Genomic DNA, 18,821 nt, shown 5'->3' with positions numbered 1-18,821 from the left:
GCAGGTGTATTGAAAGCTTTTTCTTCGTTGGTTTTGCATTTTGTGTTGTTCCTTTCAATTTCGTTATCATCTGAATGGCCCCGAAACCGGCAGAGCTGCGACCGCCGTAAGTTTTAAGTTGAATTTCTCAAAGAAACGGATAAAGACAAAAAGGCTGTTGCAATGTCTTTATGTTCAGGAGAACTTACTGAAGAAGGTGTAAGCACCAAGTTTGAATCTAATATTAAGTTCTTTCTTCCTGTAAATGCGAGTTTGTCATTTGTCGCGTTGTTCGGAAATATCCTGATTCTCATCGCTCTTCAGAAGGCTTCATCTCTTCATCCGCCATCCAAACTTCTTCTCAGCTGTCTCTCGACCACAGATCTCTGTGTCGGACTGATATCTCACCCGCTGTATGCTGTTTATCTAGCAATGGTTACGAACAAGAACTGGAGTGGCGCGTGCGGAATAACGGAAGGTTTAGCTCACGTTTCTGGCGTTGTACTATGTCTAATGAGGAGAGTCAATCAGCACATTGACTGTAATAAGTGTGGACCGACTACTGGCCTTAATGCTGGGGCTACGATACAGACAAGTTGTGACTTTAACACGCGTTCGTTTATTTGTAATATTTTCGTGGATTCTAAACTTAACTTATCCCCTGACCTATTTGTGGGACAAGCGCATCTTCTTTTTGGGAGGCTGCGTTTGGATTTTCTTGTGTTTAACTATTTCAACTTGTTGTTACGCAAAAATTTACCAGGTCCTTCGTCATCAACAAGCTCAAATCGTGGGCGATATTCAAGGAAATAGCCTTGGTACTGATCCGGGATGAATATCGCCCGCTACAAAAAGACCCTTTCCAGTGCTTTGCGGATATATTCAGCTTTACTTGTGTGCTATCTGCCATTTACTATTTCAATTGCCGTCACAATATTTCATGGTTCTCCGTCAATTTGGAATGCTACTGGAATGCTTGGCTTTTTCAACTCATCGCTCAACCCATTTCTTTGCTGTTGGAAAATTAGAGAAGTTAGACAAGCGGCGAAACAGACAATTAGAAATATGTTTTGTGGTTCACAATGATTAAAACGCAAGACTATATGTTATTGACAAAAATCGTGATAAAAAGAATCCAAGCGAAAGTTATGAGAAAACCTTCTGCCAGAAGTATATCAATAAATAAATAAATAAATAAATAAATAAATAAATATAGTGCAAAATTCGTTATATGTATATGATCTAATGAGCTTTACAATAAGTTAAAAGAAATATCTAAAAGAAACTGCAGGGAATATGATAGTTAAAACTACAAAATGGAACAAAATTATATTTAACAATAAATTATAAAGCGATAAAAAATCTATATGGTACATAGTCTAAAAATGTTTACGCAGTTAGTAGTATGCTTGTTTAAAAAGGTACGTTTTCAATTGTTTCTTAAAATATTTACACTACTTACAGCCATTAGGCTTTCCGGAAGAGAGTTTCATAAAAATGGGGCAGCTACCGAAAAGGCTCTGTCCCCAGTGGTCTTGGCAGATCTAATTGCTGGGCGAGCTAATAAATTACTAAAATTTGATCTAATAGAGACCTTTAGATTCTGGTACGAGTCCGAGTACGACTACGAGATTTGACTTCGGGTTTTTAGCGAAGTACTAAGAACAGATATATCACAGAAAGTTTCATTTTACTCTTTACGAACGACGAACTTGACGCAGTTGGTTTGAATGATGATAGTTAAGCCCTTTCGTGTTTCCAAAAAGACGAGATCACCTACGTTTCGAGGACTCGTTTTCACCACTACGGGATTCTTACAAAAACTCGTAGCAAAATGACGACAGCTATCTCGTTTTCCCGCCAAAATGACACTGGTTCACGCGCGCGCAATCTTTGTCTATTGGAAAAACTCGTAGTCGCACCCGTACTCGTACTAGAATCTAAAGGTCTCTAATTAGAATTGCCTTTGAATGATATAATATGACTAACTATAGAAAGTTTACTGATTGAATAGAACGGAGATCTCCTGAAAAGGTTGAACCGCATCTGACAGTTTGTCATCTGATTGCTAAATGTTTTTTTTTTAACAATTATTCGTAAAAGTGCGAAGTTAATATTTAACAATTAGATTATGAGCTCGAAATTTCTATCGCGTGTTAGTATAAATCTACTAGTGTTCTATCACGAATGCTGTTCTCCGATTGGCTACGCTACTCGCTATCTATTCTGTGATAGATAGTGAGTAGCGATTTTCAACAAAATGGCGGCCGCTTCGTCGCGTTTTCGAAGTGTCTGCGATGAGGATATAAACAGTTTACTTGTTTAGTTTTGAACGAACAGTAGATTTATACTAAAACAATTAGATCATTCGCTCTCGATTTTTATGCGTAATAGCTAGCTGATTCGGGCTGCGCCCTCATCAGCTATCTCTCGAGCTCATAATCTAATTGTTAAATAGTTGATGAGGGTGAAGCTCGAATCAACTATCACGCATAAAAATCAAGAGCGTGATAATCTAATTGTTTTAGTATAAATCTACTAGCCGTTCAATAACTTAATAAAAAGACAGACCTAGACAGGTTCACGTCTTTATTGAATAATGCTATAAATAGTTCACGCAACGCGCTACTAACTCTATTATCTATCTACAACAGAATAAATAGTGAATAGCGTAGTCAATAAGAAAACAGCATTCGTGATAGAACGCTAGTAGATTTATACTAATGGTGAATATTCCCCGAGACGAATTACCACTTTTTGCTGTGCTACACCGTGCTGACGAGAGCCAACCATCTCGCAACAGCTGCCCACGGTTGCCGCATTCTGTTGATTCTTGGTTTGGTCTCTATCGTATCGCTGTCGTGTTAAGTTTTCTACGCAGTCCGATCAGCCTTGCAGAAATTTGAGTCATTAAATAGACACATTTGCGAATCACATGCAAGCCGAGTGGTACAATGCGATTCATGAATAATGTTGGTCAAAACAGTGAAAACTAAACAAGAACAACAAATTACCAATAAACAAACTCCAGGCTAACTTAAAGTAAAACACTTTCAAGCTATAAAATCACTTACATTCTGGCGCGGAAAGGCGAAGAGAAACTGGAGCGCATCTGTCCGTGACGCCATGTACACCTGCATGAAGTGTCGAAATAAAGAATAATCAAGAAAATAAGATAAAATAACAAAAAATATGACGTTTTTAGTAAACAGTGTTATCAAATTGCAAACCCTCACCAATACAAGCGCATGGGCTGTTAGCTGTAACCTTTTTAAATTTTAAGAAAATAATATAAACTAGGCGATTATGTTCGCGGGACTTTCGATAGAAACAAGCTCATCAAATGGGTACCTAAAACTATACTGATATTTATTAAAGTCCAAACAAATCCATATGTGGACTGATTCTCTTTCAAGACGATAAGAGAGTTTATACAGCGGGTAGTTTTGTTTCCTAGCGACGTAACATGCTTTCAAAAATTTGCGCGTAGCAGTTGCATATGTAATTTTCCATTGACAATGACTTTGAAAATAATTATTTTTCTTAGCAGAAGGTCGCATAATGTTTGTAGGTCTTTGTGAGAAAACTTTGAAGACTCTCGATTTATCAACCATGAAATTAACATCAACATTCAATATTTTTTATTCGTCCATTGTTACCTTAAATTATTTGCTTTAAAATTAGAGAGTTGCATGGAATATTCATAGAATTCTCACTCATTGTTGTTGATGTAAAGGACAAAAAGCTTCCTCAATACGGAATGGCCCCCATTCTCATTATTACTGTATTGTAAACAAACATAGCCATGCTCTAGGTATTATGATTTATTTAAACCACATTTTATTCCTCTTGTCAACTTTTTTTATTTTAGGTGAAAAGAAATTAACACTCGAGACAAACGTTGTTTTGTTTCTAACGGTGACGAAGTGCACCTTTCGGTATCCACGCCTATTTCTTTCAAAGCAGACTATCAACACTGTGGCTGCTTAATATATCGGCTTCCGTCTCCTAGCCCCCCTCTCCTCCCCCCCCGCCTATACACACACGTACACACACTCCCGACCCCTCATCAAGGTTCCTTGAGAAGAAAAAGTTTCCAACGAATCCATAACAACAAAAATTGTTGCAATATCTAAAAATCTAACCATTCTCAAATCCCGCAGTTCCTTTTATAGCTCAGTGACAATAATTTCCCCCCGGCTTGCTGGGAGGAGAGGGAAGGGGGTTGGAGAGTGCTCCTTTAAAATGGACCAGGGGTCCTAGCACTCGTCTTTTATTTTAATATTTAATCACAGGATAATTGTCTGCGTGTACCTTTTCAATTACCTTACACCTACCAATAGAGCCTTCACTCGGTCTTCGGTACAATCTTCTTAAAAAAATGGCTCGCTTTCGTTTGAAAAGAAGTATGTTTAAGCTTTTAATTTTACTCGTACTGAGCTTTTTTATCGGAAATTTTATTGTTCATAATCTCAGCGGAATACTTGATCACGTTAGGATGCCGGCTGAGATGAATGGCATGAGAAGATCTGATCCGACTGAAATGAATGACATCTTAAGTTTAGTTCCTACTCCCTCCCTGGGAAACAAGGCCTGGAATGAGACCTTAAGGGAGCTTTGTTTCCTATATTTGAACAATTTATCACAGAGCAGCGCAAGTGCCTCTCGCTTCATGATGATTTTGCCTCATTCAGTTTCTGGAGAAGAAAAGGCCCTACTGGAGAACGACAAACGCGCTCTTAGAGAATTACATCAGTTTCTCGAGTCCAATGAAGACTTCGATGGCGCTACATGTTTGCAACAATCGGCAAGAGGCATCGATCGTGAAAATGAGGAGGACGTCAAACAAGCGGGAGACATTTCACCGGAAGCATCTTGGTGTCGATTTATGCAAAGTAACTGGAGCGTTAGCATAAGAAACAGCGGCCCACTTGAGATCGTCAAACCAACAAATGCGGAAGGGCCGGTTTTGGTCCAATCATGCAACATCGCGCAAGGTCCATTTGTGATAAGGAGAGATGCTTTCAAACGAATAGGAGGGCTGCTCGGAGGATTTGGAAAAGTCACACTACTGGAGTTTTTCCTTCGTTCTAAAGGAAAGCTGAAGATAGCAAAACTAACAACCTGCGCGTGGACACACGAAATAACGCGCGCGGATCGTGGAACCCTCGAAGGGTCAGCTACGTTCCCGGAATATTCCAAATTGGGGAATAGACATCTCATTCTTCGTATCGTAACGGAAGATCGAATCGAGTGGACAGCTTGCGTGGCTAACTGGAAATTGTGTCCTGAGAAACCATACGAGAAACCACGAGATCCATTCAGGATAGCCGCCCCAATCTGCTGCAGCGTGGTTTTGGGTGAAATGTTAGTGGATTTTGTGAAAGCTTTGGATAAACTAGGTTTAGCATACCGCGTGGTGTATGGAACTTTGCTGGGCGCTGTTCGAAGCCAGGCTATTATACCATGGACATATGACATCGATCTAGCAATTTCGGAGGCGTTGTTTAGAAACGAAACTACGTGGATCGCTATTCAAAAGGAACTTGAAGCACAGGGAAAGCACTACTTTGTAGGGCAGTCTTTTGATATGCCAAGAGCGCACAGACATGCAGCACCGTCCATAGAAGTGGACACCTCACAATTTTTTGACGGGCCTGATGACTTAATAGGCAAAAAAGGGTTATTTAGCGATGAAATCGAGGACTCCGTCAACAAAATGCTACCTATTTCGTCTTTTTGGAGGACGCGTACTTATGTTGACTTTTACGTTGGTGGTACGCGAATGATGGAGAGTTTCTCGCTTGTGACTATCAACAATCAACAATATTATACCACGATATATATTGACAAAATGTTAACGAACGAGTATGGCAAAAACTATCTTACGCCGATTCTTAGTGGACAATGGTCAGGGTTGTCAGATTAAGGCCCTGTACAGGCTGAGGTACTGATGTTCTAGAAAATTCTAAACTTTACTGAAATTGTGGAGAAAAGCCGTCGATATCTGAAATTCATCCCTTTTTTTAAAATTTTGTTTGACTCCATGAATCAGAGAATTGTCTCAACCAATGATATAGCAGCTAAGTGTCTTTCTCGCTATATTGTTCCAAGCAAAAATTCAATAAGAAATAGAGCTAGATATGATTTTTTTTTTAACAAGAAGTGTGGAAACGACAAACAGAGAAACAATACAAACAAAAAATTGAAAAGATATGATCTTTCGAAAATCGTCCCGGCTGTTGTCTTCAACGGATAAAATATGAAGAGAATATGAAATAAGGACTAATAAATACAAAACATGTACAAAACGGGTGATAAGTGTGAAAAACGTTATTTGTTAAGAAGGATAAAGTATTGATTAGGGAGTGGGCATGAGTTATTGTCAAAGGTTCTAATGTGGCTAATCATGCTTGGTCCAAAAACAACCAGATTGACTTTGAGAATGCCTCAATCATTGACAAGTCGAATTATCTTCACCTTAATTTTAATTAAAAGACCCCTGAGTCCTGGCATACCGCGAAAACTGTTGACGCTGACAATAACTCGTTCATTCAAGGTCTGATGTTTGTTCTCCGTATTACCACCTAAGCGTGCAACAGATTTTCGTGTCGGAGAAAGTATTCGCTGTTTCTACTTTTTGCAACATGAAAATTTGTTGCGAGTGGGCTAGTCACATAAGTTATAATTATGCGTGTTTTGAGAGTTACTAGTACGCAGTAGTAAAATCGTTTATTAAAAAACCACAACTTACAGCTATAAGCTGAATTACTTGTGTTACATACAGCATGTAACACAAGTAGAAGTTTATGAAGAATTACCACGATATTATCTCTATTTTAAGAGCGAGGTTGACACCAACTGAGACTCCCACGGGAACTTTGGTAACCAATCACTTTCGTACTGGAAATTGAACTTCAGCAGGAAATAGTAAGCTAAAACCTATCAAAAAAAAAAAAAAAAGAACGGTCTGTGAAAACGCCGTGACATAGCCCAGCCTCGTCAAAATGGTGTCGCCACCGTCCGCCAAGACCCTGGGGACGAGGTTGGGACCAGACATTTCGTTTCAACGAGGCATGTTGGTCACGTGATAATCCGTTAGGAGAGTCTTTAGCAGGTACAGAGAGCGGGTAAAGCTTGGATAAGTCAAGGTCTTTCGGACAATGCGCCATGAATTTATCATTTATTAACGTGTTGGGAATCTTCGCTTGTTTTTTAGTATCTTTGTTATACTAGTCATTACCTTTCACCTTGTATTTTGAGCTAACGTTTTACAATAAAGCGTAATAAAGAGCGCTTGGGCTCCATTGAGTGGTTGTCTATGATCTATTACACGATAAATTATATTTATTTATATTCGTTTGAGCGGGACGTGTATTAAGCCATTTCCTGGGTTGTTTTGAACCTCATTATGAAAGCGAGGCTAAGTGCAAAGCGTTTGATATGTTTTATTTGCATGGGCATATGAATGAAAACTAATTCTCAAAGTAAAAACTATGCACTAAGCCTCGCTTTCGTGAGGTTCAGAAGAATTCGGAAATGGCCCATGAGAAAAAAAAAAACTTCTTTTACTCGCCATCGATGATAGCAAACAGACCGGAGGAGTTTTTGTTGCTTTCCCACCAACGCTCCCTCACAATTTTTTTTATACAAAACATGTACACATGCTCAAAAAGTCACCAATATCCCATTTTCCAGTTGTGTGCTTAGTGACCTGGCCTTTGAGTGTAAGTGAGGTTTGAGTTGACTTCGACTGTATACAAACCTCGGTGCTTTTCAAACGTACATGCAAATATTTTATGATAAGAACAACATGATTGAGATTTGAAAAGCAATGAGGCTTGTATCAAGACAATATCACTAGCCTTGCTTCCGCTCAAAGGCCAGGGAACTAAACAAGCATGTGTAAAATAGGCTATTCTCAAAGTATACCACCATCAACAATTAGACACTGCATTTATTCTTGTGTTTTCCATGTCCATAGTTTACTACCACCTGTACTAATTTACTTGTAATATTTCAGTCCACTTTAATCTTTGTATTTTAGTTTTTACCTACAACTGAAGAAATTCCCAAGCCCCTATTTTCTGAGGAGTGAACGCGGAGAGTGGAGGAAGGGGGGCACTTGGGTATATTATTGACGGAAAGGTGTTAAAGAAACAAGGTTGCTTAATTTAAAGTAAGCCCTATAGGGCGTATGCACGCCATGATGGTGCATCACAAACAAAGGGTTTCTCGTTAGTTTCTTTTGTTGTTGTACACCAACATGGACGCTAAGCCATTGTCAATTTCTCATCTCCAGGGAGTGGTTGCATGTGCTTCATTAGGCCCGAAACAAGTCCAACGGCCTAATCTGGAAGTCCATTCCTCTCTGCATAAGACCCTTGAAAAGACCCAGCTTAAATCTTTCCACCCCAAAAAAGTCCACCAGAAAATGTCCAACCCCTAAAAGTCCCAGCCAGTAATTTTAACTCAAGAAATGTCTTGGCATCTCTCTCCTTACCCCCCTCCCCCCCCCCCCTTCCCGTACTTAATTATTCAAGGCCGCGCTCGATTGACCGTACTCCAGAATATTAGAGAACTTAAGCAACGACGACGGCGACGTCAACGGCAATGCCGCAAAACAATACGGTTAATGAGCAAAACAATCGCTCTGCATGTGCGTTTTACATTTTGGTACATTTCTTTGCCGTCCTCTGCAAAACAACAACGTGAAATGACCAAATTCAAGGTTTCGTGGAGAACGTGAACACACGATGGCGAATTTGTAATTCTCTTTCTTAACTTGAACGTCACGCCTACCAAATTGGTTCCTGGGTAGTTCGTTGTTTTTGTACAAGTTGGATGAGTTGAAATAATCGCGAAGTAGCGCAAATGAGATGAAGTTGTATTTTCAAAAGACGTTTTCGTTGCTGTCGCCGTTGTTGTTGCTTAAGTTCGCTATTAATGAAGGGAACGCCCTCTCGATTTCTCGTTTTAGGTAAGTTTGGAAAGAAGTATCTGAAAAAGCATGCTGGGATACCATGGTCAACCCGCATTTTCTATTGTGGTTCGTTTCTTCCTCTTTCCCACTCGACCAAACTGAAACGCACTACCAGCACCAAATGAATAACTGATTCATGTCAGATGTGGAATTGCACTTATTTAAAATACACCAATCGTTTCACAGTTCAATCTAAGATTGTTCAGTCCGTTGAAAAAATTACTCGGAACAATTTGATGTCCACCCGCTGTCGGCCCACTCAACACGCCCTGATGTACTACAAAATCTCATAATTCATTTGACACGAAGGTGCAGAAGCCAGTAAAACGGAAGTCATGTTTCGGGATTTGTAACTGCCAGGAATCAGGTGCCCTTGTCTCGTAACGTCCATCAGCTTTTTGAGTTTTCACTGTTTCTTTTCGCCTGAGCAACTTTGGAAGCAGTTCTTCGTTCCAATGCTTGGCAGATGAAGTCGCCCGCATCCAAAAGTTTGTCTAAGTTTACTCCCTTAAGGAATAACAACAAAATGATAAAACAACAATTTTAATTTACGCAACAACAACAACAACAACAACTTTATTTAATAGGAGAGACGAAATGTTCATCTTGTTTGTCTCATGAACCTAGTTTAATGGCCTTAGCTCCCACGAGTCTCCTGTAGCTCAGTGGTAGAGCATCCGAACAAGTAACCGGAAGGTCTTAGGTTCGACTCCTGATAGGAGCACTCGGATTTCTTTTCCGAGGATGCCTGTGTCACTTATTGAATAATACATCATTTTCAATGTTCATCTTGTCACGAACGTGTAACAAAGAAAAAGTCTGAGTCACTGAGCTACTGGGATAACCATGGTGAGCTGGGCCATTTATTAGTTTCATGTGTGACTCGTGTCCTGCATACTGCTACGATTACCATTGTCGAAAGCGCGGTGTGTTAGTTAAGTTCCCAGTAACTCCCATGAACTGATAAAACACAACGCATAAACTATGCAGATTGCCATGGCATTGTTAAAGTTTGGATTTCGTGACGTGACAAGGTTGCCCAATGACAATAGCAGCAACCCTGTGACGTCATAAGATCAAAATGGCGGCGCGCGAAAAAATTTAAAATCCAAAGTGGACGATGATCATAATTATCCAATACAGTAAACACCCGCTTAAAAGAACAAGTGGATTTTGAACCTCCAGGCTGAAATTCGTCATTTTAGATACCTGTTATATAAGAACCTTACAATAAATATATGACTTATTCCGGCTGACCTTGGAAACAATAGGTTCTTGAATTTGGGTGTTCACTGTATTTTTTCACTCTAAAAGGTTCTTTTAACTGATTTAACAAAACTGGAGTTTAGAATCGGTTTAAGGCAAAAACGGCAAACGTTGGCGAGACTGGCTTTTATGTTTTCTTGAAAAAATGAGTACATAGATGAGAAAAGTGCAAAGTAATTCTGGCCTTTGATTCTAACGTAAAACTACTCAATTTTACTGAGAAACAGAAAACAGCGAGCGGCATGGTCACGTGGTCATTTATGTCGTTTGCCGTGACCGAAATTCTTAATCTCTCTATCGTTTCCATTGTTTTAACGTCAATATATTTCTTGTAATGGTGGAGGTTCCTTTTAAGCTGGTTGACTATTCCTCAGCAAAGAGTAATGGTGATAGAGCAGAGATAAGAATGAATACCAATAAACTGGCGACATACCGTTTCAAAGCCCATCCCATGTAGCATGTACACAACATCTTCGGTGGCAACATTTCCTGAAGCACCCTGCGCATATGGACAGCCACCCAGACCGCTGACCGAGGCATCAACTGTCCGGACACCCAACTGTGTAACAGAAGACGTCGTTAACAGAAGTACACGCACGGTGTAGACCATCACACCGAGATTAGGGGACTACGACCCCTACACGTTTCGAATAGTGCGTGAATTCTTTAACGTCCCACAGATTTTTAGGAACAAGTGTTGTGAGAAGGGACCTACGGTTTATCATCTTTATCCGAGAAGACTAGAAAGTCTCACCATTTGCAGATGTCATTACAAACTTTAGACAACACTTTCCCCTCAGTTATTTAAAGACCCTGACTGTTGGTCCCTGGTCTGTTGCGACCTCCCGCACGGTAGTCCCGTGCTCTCCTAACTGAGCTAACCGGTTAGGCGTAAAGTGTATCACGTATCGAGGGTAAGTTCTGAATTTCACGGTAAGTAAACTGTACTTACTTGCAATGCAATAAGAATATTAGCCAATGCCTGACCGTACGTGTCGTGGCAGTGAATGGCGAGTTCATCGACTGGTACGCTCTCTAGCACACCTTCCAACATGGCTTGAGTTGAACCTAGAAACATCACGAAATACAAATAGCTCAACATCAACACTCTACTTCCTTTTCTAGAAATAGCGGTCAAAGAGTTATTTCACAAGAATTAATGGTGATGCTGGTTAACATTTGAGTGCCGCTTATTTAGGAGGCACGAATGTTTCCGTGAAATTGAATTGAATGAATTTCTTATATACCGCACATATCACCAAGTCTCATGGCGGTTTACAATTCTATGGGGTGAGATCGGACGTCAGAATGTGAAGGCACCCCTGGCAGCCGCTATCGATCCATATTAGGTCTCACCCACCCACCCACTTAACCCAAGCATGAGTGTGAAAGATAGAAGGCCTGACCACAACACCGGGAACTACGTCCCTACTCTTGCGAACAGTTGTGAAACAAAGATGAGTGTTACTCACACGTCACATTGGAACTACACATCTCGGAATGTGCCTACTTTTGTTACTGCGCATACGTTCTACGCACCAAGTGATAGTCGGGTTTCCTATGGGTGGTCCCAACTAATACAGGGATATCTTTGGGCGGTTTAAAACTATGTGGAGAAAGGAGAACTTAGCAAGTGCTCTTGGTATTTAATAAGAAAATTGGGGGTAACCATACATTATTCAGAGATAATAAAGCTTCAATTTGAAAAAAAAAAACCCACTATACATTGCTTTCTATTTTACTGCTTTTTAGAATAATTGTTGCTTAATTATCTTTAAAAAATGACCTGCGACACCCAATTTTCTTTCTGGATCCCAGTAGTCCATAATAAGATGAGCTATTCCCGCGTAGTTATAAACTGTGCAAAAACACGTCTGTGCCTCCTAATACAAAGGTATTTTTGCGCTGTTTATGGCTATGCGGGAAAAGCTGATCTTAGCAAGGGCTATTGGAATCTAACACGAAAATTGGCGATAAACACGCATTTTTCGAAGATAAAATACGTTTCAATTTGGAAAAAAAGAAATCTCATACATCGATATGTATTTTACAGCTGTTTAGTGGTTAGCCCAATTTGTATTGTTATTAATAATATTTTTTGGATTCCAAAGGCCCTACCTGAGACGTACTTTTCCTGCAGTTACACTATGAACTTCGCAAAAACACTAGTGTATATCTCGAGGGAACATCCTTAACGAACGGCTGAGTTTGATAAATGTTGTTCTCAAACTCATTAATAATTCATGCAGTCAAAAGCCAATAAATGACCTCCATTTCGGTCAGGTGGATGAATCTTGATACCCCAATGAAACACCAGATGAAACACCACCAGGTTTTCATCTGAGATGAAACATGTTTTTCATCTGAGATCAAACATTTGCATTTTAATGAGATTAATTTCTTATTGTTTCATTTGAGAAGACATGTCAAAAACTCGGGCTTCGTGCTTTATCACGGGTTCCAAATACCTCGAAACAGATGAAAGCACTCGGCCTGCGGCCTCGTGCTTTCATCTGTTTCTCAGTATTTGGAACCCGTGATAAAGCACTCGCCCTCGTTTTTGACATATTACTTCTCAAACTCTTTAATAATTCATGAAGAGAAAACAAAGGAAATCACTACCGTGAAGGAGGTTTGGAAATGTGATCTTAATTATCATAACATGTTGTGAAGTTTTGCTTCGAATTTCTCTAAGAATTATCAATAGTTTTGAGAAGCTATATCAAACACTCGAAAGAGTGTTTCCTCCTATTTCCAAACACCTCGCAGTTGGTTAAAAAAAAAACTCGGCTGCGCCTCGTTTTTCCAACCTACTTCTCGGTGTTTGGAAATCGGAGGAAACACTCTTCCTCGTGTTTGATATATTACTCCATAAATGATAAGCAACTATGTTAGTTTCCTTGAAGTTGATACTAACAGAAACCTCAGCTGCGCCTCTTTTTATTCAACCCACTTCTCAGCGTTTGGAAATCGGATGAAACAATCTTCCTTGTATCTGTGATATGTCACTTCTGATGACACTTTTGGCACCAACACAGGTTCTTAATGGGCATTGTCAAGCCACAGGCCCCAATAAGGCGACAGGCTTAAATACCGACATGGTGAAAGGTTACTTTTGGTTAAGTATGAGTAATGCCGTTTGCTCATCAGCTCAAACTGCAAATAAATGTTTCTAACCTGCAGTCCCTACTCCAATAGTGTCACCGAGAGATACTTCATAGCAGCCCATATCAAACAAGTTCTTCGTAACCTTAACAGCAAAAAAAAAAAAAAAAGGAATTAACTTTGTGAAGTTAACTGGAAGCGTTTGGGGTGAGCTGCTACTTACGTCTCACCTTATTGGTCGAGAGGATAAAAGAACGAACAACAAAACAACGCGCCTAGACACAAAAAAGAATGGAGCGGCAGGTTATCCGGGTCCAGTGAAAATAGAGCTTAGAAAAGGTGCAGGCCTACTGAAGGTTCTGAAGCGTTTGACCTATGAGTCCGGTTTTTGGGGATTAAAATTTACAGGAAAAAACAAGAAATATATGCATGCTTATTAGATCACCCCAAAATTCAACTTTGCACGGAACAACGTTTTTTCACTCGAGTGTATGTCTGACCGTAGCCTGCCTGTCTGGTGACCCTACGGCACTCCATCCCGTTCAAGAAAATTCCCTTCGTATTATAAATATTGAAAAAAGTTACGATGAATTCTGCACCATAGAGTGTGTTTCAATTGAGTCTCGAAAGTAATTTCGTGTTTGCTTTGGTTTTGTTTTGCTGCCCTCTGTGATTGCATTTGATTGGCAAAACTCGCGCCACTTTCTCAACCAATGAGAAGCAAAAACAAAACTAATCGTGACTTGTTCTCACGCGTTTTCCCGCGCTTGGCGCCGGTTACATGCCTTTGCTACGAATTCTGATTGGTTCATTGCGTTGTTTACGTCAATTGTGATTGGCCAAACTGTTACCTAATACTTTGGCTTTGGTTTTACAATGCTCATTTATCTTTGTTTGAACTCTTACCATTGCAACAGCCTTTGGTGCAATAGAGCCTTCATATGGGCAACCAACCACACAGGACACATAACTGCGTACAGTGAACAAACAAACTCCATTAAAACGGCAATATTATTTTAACAGTAGCTCTTGAACTCGTTCTTACATCATTAAAATTGTCTCTCTCTACCACTTGTTCTGTGCTAAAACAAATAACTGTAAAAACGACTCCTCCGACAATTTCACTGTATGTTTTACAGCTAAGATGGATTTTCCCTTTTTTGGGGCCTTTTGACACCATCCCGTTTGCAATACTCAAGCCACAGACGAGAAAACAAGCGCTTTCCCCGTCCGTGGTGAGGAGCAAAACCACGCCAAAAACGGAAACATTCGAGTTCCGATTGCGTCGGGGCCCATGAACGTCTGTGCTTAAGACGATGTGTGTCTGCTTTACGTAAACATAAAAAATTGAACAGCGCTTAACTTTTACGTTTACGCAAGGTTTCATGCATGTACACTGTACATCGCTTTTTATATTATTTACGTACATTAAGAACGTTAAATTTACACCTGTACCTGTACACCTCGGGTTTCCTATGGGTGGTGCCTACTAATACAGGGAAATTTTTGTGCGGTTTAAAACTATTCAGGGAAAGCAGAACTTAGCAAGTGCTTTTGGTATCCAAAATGAAAATTGGGGGTAACCATAAATTTGGAAATAAAACGCCATACATTGATTCGTATTCTACTGCTTTTTAGAATAATTGTTGCTTAATTATCTCTAAAAAAGGCATGGTCCCCCCCCCAATTTTCTTTTTGAATTACAAATTGTTTAGCCCTTACTAACATCTGCTTTTCCTACATAGTCATAAACGCGCAAAAATACTTCTGTATTAGTAGGCACCGTCCTTAATGTGTGAATGAAATGCAATTACAAATATGTTTCAGGCAGACGTGTTTAATGTTTAAGCATGTTTTGGAACTACTGAAAATGCAGCTTGTGATCTTCATGTTAGAAATAATGGTTAATCCTTGAAAGATAGATAGAGAAGAGAGAGAGAGGGAGTCTCACCCCCTGACAGGAATACTGTTTTCCTTGGCAGCTTCACAGACAGCTTCAAACCTCCGTAGACTTTCTGATATGGAGCAGTTTATATTTTTCCTTTAGGTGGTAAAAGAAAACAAAACCATCAAGGTTTACTCTTGATCAACAAGTGAGCACTGCAAAGTAATAACTAAGGAAAAACAAAGCATTTAAAAAGGAAGTGCTATGGGCATTATGACCCTTTTTGGTCAAAATGGTGTAACAATAGCATAGTTTAATGGCAAAACAATTCTAGAATGTTGACAGAAAGAAATTATCACCTGAATTCCTGAGAGGCACGATTCATGACTATCTGTTCTAGCACATTTTGGAGACGAAAATGCAAGAACTTAAAAAATGTTAGCCTAAGTTGCAATTCATCACAATCCATTCCAGGCAGATTTTTTTCAGGCTTTCTTTTCACAACTGAGGGTCCTTCTTCTATCTAATCTTTCACCCGCAGTTCAAATATATGTGTCATACATTCATATATTTATTTATTCACCCTTCACGGGTATATTACGAAATCACAATGTGACCAGCTCCCAGTTGGCTTGATAGTTCAGTTGGTAGAGCACTCACTTTACTGGCTTCGCAGAGGTCATGGGTTCGAATCCCTTTCAAGCCAGAATTGTTTTTCAGGCCTTCTTTTCGCAACTGCTTATTTAATAAGTTGAGTTAATAACCGCAAGGGTCTTTCTTCTATTTAACAATCCAGTCTGCTATCTACAGTGTACATGTATGGCCAGAGACAATGAGGACACACTTTAGTCTGGGCAGGTACACTGTAATTAATAGCAAACCTGGATCATTATATTTTGGTTTCTGTTAACACAGAAACGTTTTGAACTGACACCAAATCCCTGTGAAACTTCCTGTTTATATATGACAATTGATGGGCCATGAAAAATAGTTTGGTTGTGATGGAGTGGTTTTATCAGTAGGGTACTGATTGCCTAAAAAAATGAAAATCAGACACAAAGAGGAAAGCAACACTATACAGCGGCCAAATTAGGAAGCAAAATGAAATACATGCCGTACAGGCACTCAATCAAAAACCGCTCTGACAATCTTGATTAAAATTCAGCTGTGTCAGAAATGTATTTCTCAAACTTATTAATAATTCATCAAAAGAAAACAAAGAAACTCACTACCGTGACCGTGGTTTGGATATGTGATCCTAATTACCATAAAATTTTGCCAATTTTAGCCTTGAATTTCTCCAAGAATTATTGATCATTTGAGAAGCCATATCAAACAATCGAAAGCGTGTTTCATCAGACATCCAAACACCTCAAGGTCGTTTAAAAAAACTCGGCTGTGCCTCGTTTTTTTCAACCTACTTCTCAGTGTTGGATATGTGATGAAATACGCTTCCTCGTGCTTGATATATTACTTATTAACCTGCTAAAGGACTCTGATGCAGCTCCAAAAATCGCAACTTCTTTGACGCCACTTTCCATCTGTGGCAACAAAAAGATTAGAATCATCCTCAGGCATACGTAACAAATGATAAAGTGACAATGTAAATCCTGGACTGCAGGTCACATAGAGAAAATTAAAGAACCTTGCAACTCAAGTACTGACCGCTGCTTGAAATCCCTTTAGGTTTGGAGTTAGAGCTGGATAAGAAACTCCTGGAGTCCTTTTAATCCCTTGCATGACTTGTTCATGGTCAGCCATCTATTATCAGCAGATTTGAACAAGCTACAATTAAGTTAGAATTTAAAATACAGCGTACTTGTAACTAGCTGGCTGTTCTGATGATATAAAGTCACATTACCCCTGCAGATACTACATATAAATTTGAGTTGTTTTAGTAGAGAGATTTAGAATCGTCTTTACAGCAAATGGGAAGAGGTGAGATTCGCGTTTACGCTTTCATTCCTGAAAAACAAAGTCCACAGACAAGAACAGTGCAAAAATAATTCTGACCTTTGATGCTAACGCCATACTACTCAATTTTAAAGAAACTGAACACAGCGAGCTGCAAATTTAGGGTACATATGGTCACGTGGTCATTTCTGTCATTTGCCATCTGTCGTAAAGGTAGTTCTAAATCACTCTTAGTCTATTGTCAAATCCAACTAACATTGAAATAAAAAATTCCCTATAAATAATAGCATCAAAGTTTTAAGTAAGTTTTTGGGCAGTAAGATACAAAATCATTCAAACTTGAAATTTCTTGTAGAGTTGTTGGTTTTAAGTGGGTTTTTAGGCAGAGATTCACTTCTAAATACATGCAGGGTTTAACTGTTTTCTTGTCGTAATGAGACAGGACCACATAAGCTCTGTTATTACTGTTACATGACTTGCATAATTTATTAATAATGCTATTCCCTCAACCATCCTCTCCTCAGAAACCAGCCCCCCAAAAGTCTTCTGAACAATTTGAAAAGCATACCTGTGGAACCCATTTGGGTGAAACAAAACTGGTCGCTTCAATTGATGGCAGACCAGTCTCTGACAGCAAGTCAATCAACTTGATCTTTGTCTCAGTTGGAACAATCCTCTGTAAAAAAAACAATAATGAATAGATAAATGAAAAATAAACTACTAAATAAATTAAACAAATTTTAATTATTGCAGAATTAACAGTTTTATCATATGACAACCACCTGTAACTAATAGCTTTCAGTGTGGATGTGGATGACTGACCCTGAAAGATCAAGTGCAACCCAAATATAAAACTATTTTGACACCAGGATCATAATACATGTATATAAGGGAACTTGAGCATTATGGCCACCGCAACAACAATGCCGCAAAACAATAGGTTTAATAAGAAAACAAAATATAACTCTGCACACATGTTTTAAATTTTGGTACAATCATTTCTTTTTGCCAGTCTCTGAAAAACAACATACAATGACTAAATTCAAGGGTTTTTTTGAGAACGTGAGTACTCGTGAGCACAGAATGGTGAATTTTCAAATCTCTTTCTTAACTAAAATGCCATGCCTACCAATTTGGTTCCTGGGTGATTCGTCATTTTTGTACAAGTTGAATGAGTTGAAATAATTGCAAAGTGGAGCAAGTACATGTAAAATAAAGTTACATGATCGTATATTTTCAAGTGGTGTTTTTGTTTCTGTTGCCGTGGTCGCAGCACAAGTTGACTTCCCTAATTTGTATTCTCTTCACAGTGAGTCCTGTAAATGTCACATTTCTTCTGATATTTGTTTAAATATCAAGGACATTCTTTCTTTAGCGCAAACTTCCTAAAGTTGTTCTGAGTCATGACTTGCATGTTTGATTAAACAGTGACATGATATGATATCATTATTATATTCAGTGATAATGGTCGCTATCAGGACTAAACTGGTCAAAAGCAGTTCATGTACACCTGTTTGCATTGAAATACGTACAAAGGCTGGAATGTTTTCTTCCAGAATACAAAAAGGTAATATCCATACCCCCTCTCGCCTCCCCAGTTTTTTACATCAGACCTCACCCATCTAAAAATGCAATTTAACTTTAGATTGATTTCATTACTTCAGGTTGGTTTAAGTACTTAAAGGTAGT

At 39.2% G+C, this 18,821-nt stretch overlaps 1 protein-coding gene across 1 annotated transcript in view; it reads right to left on the bottom strand.

Annotated features, from left to right (window-relative positions):
• Nucleotides 1-7,918: 7,918 nt before the first annotated feature.
• Nucleotides 7,919-18,821, bottom strand: part of LOC146460521 (hydroxymethylglutaryl-CoA lyase, mitochondrial-like) — a 12,994-nt gene continuing 2,091 nt past the window's right edge. The window contains exons 3-11 of the mRNA XM_085088121.1: nt 17,701-17,808; nt 16,884-16,979; nt 16,701-16,759; nt 15,285-15,374; nt 14,240-14,303; nt 13,406-13,478; nt 11,181-11,296; nt 10,662-10,787; nt 7,919-9,469 (exon numbers count right to left, since the gene is read on the bottom strand). Coding sequence (XP_084944247.1) covers nt 9,353-9,469; nt 10,662-10,787; nt 11,181-11,296; nt 13,406-13,478; nt 14,240-14,303; nt 15,285-15,374; nt 16,701-16,759; nt 16,884-16,979; nt 17,701-17,808 — 849 coding nt within the window. The 3' untranslated portion in view covers nt 7,919-9,352. The remainder of the gene's footprint in view (nt 9,470-10,661; nt 10,788-11,180; nt 11,297-13,405; nt 13,479-14,239; nt 14,304-15,284; nt 15,375-16,700; nt 16,760-16,883; nt 16,980-17,700; nt 17,809-18,821) is intronic.

Source organism: Pavona decussata, unplaced genomic scaffold (genome assembly GCF_977016875.1).
Source record: "Pavona decussata unplaced genomic scaffold, jaPavDecu1.1 SCAFFOLD_211, whole genome shotgun sequence".
NCBI classification, from domain to species: Eukaryota; Metazoa; Cnidaria; class Anthozoa; order Scleractinia; family Agariciidae; genus Pavona; species Pavona decussata.
Note: the sequence above shows the minus strand (reverse complement) of the source record. Positions and strands in the feature narration are given on the sequence as shown.